The sequence below is a fragment of the Spermophilus citellus genome, assembly GCF_964194105.1.
Source record: "Spermophilus citellus genome assembly, chromosome: 9".
In the NCBI taxonomy this organism is placed as follows: Eukaryota; Metazoa; Chordata; class Mammalia; order Rodentia; family Sciuridae; genus Spermophilus; species Spermophilus citellus.
The window spans coordinates 137421506-137429766 of NC_138191.1; the positions used below are offsets into that span (position 1 = coordinate 137421506).

General features: G+C 64.4%; 1 protein-coding gene across 1 annotated transcript in view; it reads right to left on the reverse strand.

The window, feature by feature from the left end:
• Window positions 1-7754, reverse strand: part of TP73 (tumor protein p73) — a 47919-nt gene extending 40165 nt beyond the window's left edge. Inside the window, exons 1-5 of the mRNA XM_081308478.1 lie at window positions 7689-7754; window positions 7212-7339; window positions 3959-4012; window positions 1550-1648; window positions 1209-1329 (exon numbers count right to left, since the gene is read on the reverse strand). Of these exons, the coding sequence (XP_081164604.1) occupies window positions 1209-1329; window positions 1550-1614 (186 nt within the window). The 5' untranslated portion in view covers window positions 1615-1648; window positions 3959-4012; window positions 7212-7339; window positions 7689-7754. The remainder of the gene's footprint in view (window positions 1-1208; window positions 1330-1549; window positions 1649-3958; window positions 4013-7211; window positions 7340-7688) is intronic.
• Window positions 7755-8261: the final 507 nt, after the last annotated feature.

Genomic DNA, 8261 nt, shown 5'->3' on the forward strand with positions numbered 1-8261 from the left:
CTGCTCAGGGGAGTCTTTCCTGCTCCCTGGGCTGCCCCCTGCCTCCCACCCTGCTCCCTGGAGCAGTGGAGGTGGACTGGGCCATCGCCCCTGGGTGCTGGGCAGGGATGCCCTGTGCTGAGGAGGACTCCAAGTTCCACAAGGGGCTTTAGGGCAAAGGGGGCCAGAGTCCTCAGCTGCCCCCTCCTGCACATAGGTCCTCCGGTGCCGGGCACATAGGAGGCAAGGCCCTGCCCAGGGCTCTCGCTGTCCGGCCTCTGCCTCCAGCATGTGCCTGCTCAGCTGGGCTCCGCTTCCCTCCTCACTTGCCAGAGTTCCTCCAGAGTCCCGCAGAGACACATCCCGCGCCTGTCCTCTGGCCTTGTGGGAACCCAGTACCCCGGGGTCCAGTGGGGGAGGTGTGAGAACAATAGGCTTCAAGGGTCTCCCAGGGCCAGGCGCCATGAATGTCCTGTGCCTCTGGCCTCCCATCCACCTCGCAGCCCAGCTAGGGCTGGACCCACAGGGAGGTGCTGACCCAATCTTGCCCAAAAGAGCTCCTGTGGCGGAGTCCCAAGGTCCTGGGGCCACCTGCTCCCCCACTCCCTATGAGCAGGGAGGCCCCTGAGATGGAAGTGTGGCCACTGCCCTGCCAGCCCCATCCAGCCCCGTCTATGGAAATGACCTCTTGGTCTTGCTCTGGGCCCCTCTCCCTAGGGAGCCCACCTCACCCTTCTCTGTCCTTATGTGGTCCAGAGGACGGGGATGGGGACAGGGGACCAAGCCAGTTAGAGGCACAGGGATGGCTCAGAGTCAGGCAATGACATGTTCAGACAAATAAGAGGAATCCTGCTGGCCTATGGGCAGAGGACTTCCCTCCTCACAGGGACAGGAGGAGACTGGCAACCCCACTGTGGTGAGAGGCCACTGAAGGATGAAGTCCCCCGGGAGAAAGCAGGGCAAGACAGAGGGAGGCGGAGGTGGTACCTCTGGACCCAGCCATGCCTGAAGCCCTTCCTACCGCTAGATCCAGCCGGCACTGAACCCATTCCTACCTCTGCACTGGCAGCTACATCAGCCAATGTTTTCCTGCTTTGTAATTCGAAGGGTCTGGACCACCGGGTTTGTCGCCTGAGGGCCTGCTTCCTGCTTCTTCCAGACCCCCTCAACAGCCCAGGCCACATTTACTGCCCGACATCAGGGCCTCTGCAGAGGACGGCCCCACTCACCATGACGGAAGTAGTCATGCCTGGCAGCTGGAAGACGTCCAGGCTGGGCTCGGCACCGACGGCAGCCTCGTTACTCCCCCGGCTCGACTGCGGAAGGTCAAAGTAGGTGCTGTCTGGCTCCCTGGGCCGGGGAGAGGGGGACAGGCCATCAGCATCCTGCCCACAGGGGCCCCAGGCGCAAGGCCAGCTCATCTCTCCTCCCGGAGATGTTCACTGTCCCCTGCCCCAGGGCCCCTGAGTCCCTAGTGTCCTCAGTGCCTTCCCGCTGGCCCCCCTCCTGCCTGCCCTCGAGGTGGTGAGTGCCCTGTCCCCAGGCCAGCGCCGGCCCCAGGCATACTCACAGGGAGCTCCAGAGGTGCTCGAAGGTGGCTCCCTCGTCAGGGGACGTGGAGGTGGACTGGGCCATGGCCTCCTGTGCTGTCTTCCAAGGGCAGCTCACTCTACAGGGAGGAAAGGGCAGGTGAACACTCTGGAAACGCCACCCTCCTCTGGCAACGAGGGCACAAGGGCCAGCTTGGCGCACTGGCCAGGTGCCCTCCTGCCCCATGCTCGGCCTCCACCTGCCCCTTCAGTCATCCAACCCATGGCCCAGAGCGGGAGACAGAGGCCACGGTAGGCAGCAGGGGCTGGACAGGTCTGGATCCACACCTGCTGGGCACCCTCTGGGAGGTGGATCTAGCCCTTGCCAGGACCTGGGGCGCAGTCAGGCTGTGCATGAGCAACAGGGGTCAGCACGATGCATGCTGCTTCAGGACCGGCCAGGGTTGGGGGTCCAGCCACACAGGCTCCCTGATGCCCAGGACCTTGAGACGGCTCAGACCATCCCCTCTCTTGGTTAAGAGAATGTGTGGGGACACCCCTGAGGCTGGAGTCCAGCCCAGGTATGGGCATCTCTGTACCCAGGTTTCTGTGGGTCTCAGACGGCCACTCAGCTCTGAGCTGGTGTCCTGCCCTGGGACCTGGAGGCCAAAACTGCACCCCACGTGGGAGCCCACCAAGGCCAGGACCTGAGGCAAGCACTGCGTGGGTGGTCTCTCCACGGAGAAGCCCAGAAATTGGGGTGCCCTGACCACCACCCCAGAGCCTCTGGCCTTGGTCCTCACAGTGGCCTCTCCAGAAAGTGTCTGTGACCAGCTTTCCTTCCCCTGCAGTGGCCCTGGCCACCCAGGAGGAGGGGGCAGTGACCAGGCCAGGCCTAGCCAGGCACACTGTCCTGCAGTGGGAAAGAAGGGACAGAGAGACCCAAGTCTACCCTGCCCACTGCCCCCCACCCAGGCCAGGGCTCCGTCCCCCCTGGGCCAGCCTCCTGGGTCCGTGGGAATCAACTTGGCCACGCCCTGCAGTGCCCACACCGACAGGCCCAGACCTGCCCATGGCTGGCAGGGGTGGCAGGGCAGGGCCTGCAATCTGTCACTTTGGTCAGTCCCCAGGCAGGTGGGTGCTGACAGAGGCCTGCGGCTTGCTTCTGGGGCTGACACGTGCCAGGCCTCCAGTGCTCAGAGGAGTGGCACGGGACAGGAGGCCACCACGGGGGACTGGCTTGGCAGTGGCCAAGGGAGGCCTGAGGGCTGGGTTAGTCAGGGAGCAGCGACACTCAGACAGCCAGCCCGAGGACAGCTGGCCACAGATGGCCTGAGGACGCTAAAACAGCCAGCCCTCCTACAGACCTGAAGCACCTGTGTCTTGACCAGGGACCCAGTGGGTCCCTTTGGCTCATCCTTTCTGGGTGAACAGCACCTGTCAGGGAAGCCGCTTGGGGGCAGGAGGTGGCCTGCAGGCTGCACCCAGCTGTGAGTGGGGGAGGATGGCTGGGCTGCTCACACCCCAGAGGACAGCCCAGGAGGCCTCGCCCCAGCAGCCTCCTGGTCCTGCCCCTCAGATTCGTGGACAGACCCTCCGGCTTGCAGAGGTAACTCTGCTAACGTCACATGGTGAACAGGTGGCAAAAGCTCACGAGCTTCCAGAGTAGCATCGTCCACCTTGGACAGATGGGACAGACAGCCCAAAAGCCACTGCAGAGGAGCGATGGACCCTAGGTCTCCAGCAAGGGGCGGACCTTGAGAAACGGATGCTCAGAGGAAGAGGCTGGTCACAAAGGGAGATGTGGCCAGTCCTGGAGGCTGAACAGGTGCCAGGGGTGGGGAGAAGAGGTGGCAGGGAGGGAGGAACGGGCGTGGGCTTTCTTCTGCCGTGACGACAGCACTCTGGGACCACACAGAGGAGATGGCTGTGCATCGTGGAGAGCGTGCAGAACACGCTGAAGTGTCCGCGGGAATATCAGGTGAATTTTGTCTCAATATAAAATTCCATTTTTTTTAAAAGAAGCTGGGGCAGCATATGGGAGGACCGGCATCGCAAGCACGTTCTGAATGCACTTCCCAGGCCAGCTGGAGGAGGGGGCCACCTCCCAGAGCCCTGTCCAAGTTTTCACCACTGCTGACAGGGACAGGAGCCAGGGCTGGCAGACCCGCGTCCGGGCTGTGCACCCACTTCCCCCTCACCGCCTCCCAGGGAGCAGCCTGGGAAGGTGAGCAAGAGCCCGGGAGTAGATCCGGGTCTGTGGACTTGACCTGCACCTCCACCTCCTGAGCGCCACCCCAACCTGGCTCCCCCCACGCTCACCGCTTCTCCAGTGAGCATGGGGGGCACTTGCACTGACCTTAGGCCAGCTCCCTTTCGGGGACAGACCTGCAGGGCTGGTCCTCTGGGGAAGCATCAGGGGCCCTAACCCCACCCCTTGAGCCGCGTACCTGGAGGGGCAGCTGGAGCTGCGCTGTCCACCTGGAAGGCAGCGGTGCCCACACCTGGAAAGTAAGCAACACTGGAGTCCCCAGGGGCCTGCTGAGGAGGAGGCCAAGGAGGGTCTCTGCGGGGTCACTGTGCTCCAGAGGCTCAGCAGACTCTCCCGCAGATCCCACAGCTCACTCCCCAACCTACCCCCAAAGCCAAGACTCCCCGACAGGTGCTGCTTCGGCAGCTCCAGCACCCACCTGTCCCTCGGGACACTGGAGCACGTCCCTCCTTGTCTAACCCCCACTGGGCAGCTCTCATGCTGAGCATCAAACCCCAGGCTCCTCACCATGGCCACTGCACCCACCTCCCAGGCTGGCCCTCCCTGGCTCCTGCAGCCCATCTGGAGAGTATGCACTTCCCCACCACCAGCACCCAGGCCTGGGCACCGCCACTCCCTCGGGCCCTGGGCGCATCCAGGTCTGGGCTTGGAGGCCACCACTGCCTCAGGGAGCCATCCCCAGCATCCAGCCCAACAGCTGCCCCCCTTCCTTCCTTACCCTGCTCTGCCCAGCGTCCTCCTGCTTCCTGACTAGTCTGCCTCCCCGAGCACTGAGGCCAGAGGGACACTGCGTCAGAGCCCGTGCCTGGCTGCTGGCCCCCTCACACCTGCCCAGGAACTGGGTTGGGAGAGGGTGTGGCCCCTTCCCCCAGGCCCCAGGCACTGCACAGGGGACACCCCTGCGAGCGGGGGCCTGATGGGGGACGCTGTCTGCGTCTTCAGATGGATCATCTTAACTCCTCCCACCGCACTTAGGCCACACCCCTTCCTACCCTGCCGCGTGGGCACCGGGCTCCCCAGCACCACCAGCAGGAGGCTGGTCTCCTTCCCTTCCCTGCCAGGCCCAGATCCCACCACCGCCCTCCGGGCCTTCAGCATGGGCCTCTGCTGCCACCACCAGGAGCATCTGTAGGCACCACAGGAACCAGACCCACCCAGGGCTGGACAGGGGCTTTCTACAGGCAGGGGACTGGACGGAGGTGTCTGGCTTCGGGAGTGTGTGACTTCAGGGGTCAGGGTGCAGGTCATGGTGCATGACGTCCTGCCTGTGTGGGGTCTATGGCAGGGCCCACGAACCTGCACTGAGCAAGCCACCCCCTGCCACAAAGGGCCTGCCTCTGTCCACCCTGCAGGTGGCCAGCAGCCTCCACTGGGGGAATCCACTCAGATCCTTCACTGGCACGTGAGGGCCCAGAGACCTGCCCCGAATGACCCCAAGGACACCGAGGGCCTGCTGCCCCTCCCGTGATGCCCTGATGCCCCAGCAGGTCAGGGCCCTGAACAGAGAAGGGCAGATGTGGTGTGTGCCTGTCCATGCAGTGTCCAGGTCACACACCGTAGGCACACACAGGGAACGGGGACCTCTGGCCCTGCCCAGGCCTGCCTCAGGGTCCCTTGAGGCCGCAGCGAAGTCGCCTGCTGGCGGCAAGGTGACCTGCTTGGCTCCTGTGGGATTGGGACCGGGAGGAACCCTGAGGACTCTCCGAGCCATACCCAGACCTCAGCCAGGGAGCCCTCTGCTGCAGGTCCCCAATCTGCGGCACCCGGGGGATCCTGGCAGCATTTGTGACTCGGGGGTCACAAGAAGAAGGGGCTGGTGACCCACAGCTGGGCCCCCAGTGCCTCCGGACACCAGAGCTGCTGCAGTGCTGGGGAGGAGCCCGCGGCCCCGAGGGCTGGCCCAGGCTCGTGGGCTGAGAGCCAGCCTGGCGACTTTCGTTTTGACTCACGAGTCCCCTGGGGTCTCATCCAGGTGGTTCTCAGCTTAGCAATCAGCCCCTGGGGGTGCTTGCCTCCTCGGGGTGTTTCCCTGGTCACGGTGGGTAGGGGCACGTGCTCACAGCCTCTGGGTGGGAAGGGGGTGCTGCCCAACCCTACAGGCCCCGGGTGGCCGCTGTAGCAGAATTTCCAGGGCCACTGTGGAGACAGGGGCTGTGGCCACAGCTTCTACAGTGCAGGCGAGTGCTCTGCTCACGGGGTTCTCACGTCAGCCCTGAGAGGCCGCCCAGGTCAGGGATGAGCAAGCAGCCACCAGAGGCCCCACCCAGGACTGGAGAGGCACCCAGGTCTGCCAAGGGCCTCACCCACCCCACTATGGCCTCTCTGCATCCGGGAGGAAGAGCTGGCTGCCCTGGTGGACCCCTGGCTCTCCACCTTCTTACCCTGCCCATCTCACCTGGTCTCCTCTCCAGAGCCTCTCATACAGCCACCACTCCTGGACCTCCTTCCCTGTCCCTAACGTCCCCTCCTCAGGCTCCTGACCTGTTCCCACACATCTCCTCCCTGTCCCTTGCCTCCAGGTACCAGGCTGTGTGGCCTCCCTGTATCTGGGTCCCCCAGGCCATGCCAGGTCAGGGCCCAGCCCCTGGAGGAAGCTCTCTTTGCTGACTCTGAATCTCAGTGCCCAGCCTGTCCCCCGTCCATTGGCACATGGGTGCTACCTGCCATGTGGTCCACACGGAAGCCTGAGTTAGACAAAATTGAGGACTTCCTGCCACCTCTCTAGCCCCGGCGAAGGACAGACAGGCTCCTAAAGCACCTCTGATACACTAGACCCCATTGACCCCCAGCTGAGCCCAGCCCTGGGGACATCCCCTCCAGCCCGCCAGGCTGGGCCCCAGGGCTCTGGGTGCCCACCCTCCCTCAGCAGATCCGAGGCAGGGCTGCCCACATTCACTCGAGCACAGGAGAGCCGGAGCCCCAGTCTGCACCCCTCCTGCCCCTTGAATCCCAAGTACCAGCCTTTCCAGGGTGAGGACAGGAGGCCAGGCCTCCTTAGTGCAGGCTCGTAAAGTAGGGAGGCTCGGGAGGGCTCTGCCCTGCTGGGCCGTCCCTCAAGTACCCCGCCTGTGGTCAGCTCTTAGTTAAGGGTGGTCACTCTCCCAGCTCCCTTCCCACGACGAATTCCACCCTTTGTTTCAGTCACCAAGTCAAAGTGAGATCTGAAATGGCAGATAGGCCTGAGGCCATCCCAGGGAGACCCCCCCCACCCCCGGGCCATTTCAATTCCTCTGAGGCCTTTTCTCAAGGGGACGTACAAAAGGCCTCAGTGCCCACAGAGCCCCGGCCTGTGCAGAGAGTCCAGGCAGCATCACGGGAGGGGGGGGGGGGCAGGCAGCCGGCTCTCCCAGGAAATGGCGGCGCTTCCTGCGGCTGCAGAGCCACACTGCAGTAGGGGGGCCAGAGCGGCTGGCGGTGGCCTGTGCTCTCACCTGGTGGGCCAGGGCCAGGGTCCTCCTCCTGGAATGATATCGCCTTCCTCAGTGACTGGGCAGCGGCCACCTTTGCCTGCCCTCCTGTCCCTGGTCCCAGGCCATGTGGCAGACTCCGTCCCTGTCCCCTGAGTGGGGTGGGAGGGGGCCGGCACCCTCAGCAGGGCTGCCAAACAGCCTCCCCCCGCGGGTGAGCCCCTCGTGCTGCCCACGGCGGCCGCTGTGCCCTCTCCCCTGGTCCAGGGAGCCAAGCACAGAGTTGGAAGACAAATTTAGCCACCCGCCCCGGGCAGGGCACAGTGTGTGAAACCCGAAAACAGCTGGGGCGCCCGATTAAGCTCCCTCTCTGCTCCTGGGCCACAGCCCACGGGAAGGGGGATGGGAGTGGAGGCTGGAGGGATCCCGCGCCCTCACCGTAGCCTCCCTCTGGTAGAGGCGGACCTGCAGTCCATCTGAACCCAACAGTTGCCTTAGTACCTGCGGGAGGCCGGGCCCTGACCACCAAGGCTTCCTGCACTTCTGGAAGGAGACCGTGGTTGACAAGCTTCCTGGACCAAACCAAGTCCTGAGGCCCCATGGGAGGGTGCTGCCTCAGACCAGCCACCGTGGCAGAGGCCCAGTGACATAAAGCATGGCTGACCCCCGGAAGGCTGGTGACCCCACGACCTTGAGTCTCCTTTTACCAACCATGAATGGTGCAGAGTGGCACCCAGCGGGTCCAGGGCCCCTCCCCACCTGCCCAGCCACCTGTGCAGCCCACCTCACACCCTGCCTGGGAAGTCCCTTCCCACTTCTCTTTTCTCACCAGCACCGGGAGGCCCTGCCTGCGTCCAGACATCCCGGGATGCCCCTGCCCTCTGCTGGCCTGCCTCGGACTTCTTCCCCTCCACATGCTGGGACACATGGCACCTGCCCCACCCTTCCGTGCCCTGCAGCTCAGTCCTGCCTGTCCCATGAACCAGGTCCCTCTTCCCTCTGTCCACACAGCCCACCTCTGCTGCTCTCCAGCTGTGTGACCTTGGGCAGCTGCCAGGCCCATTCTGAGCCTCT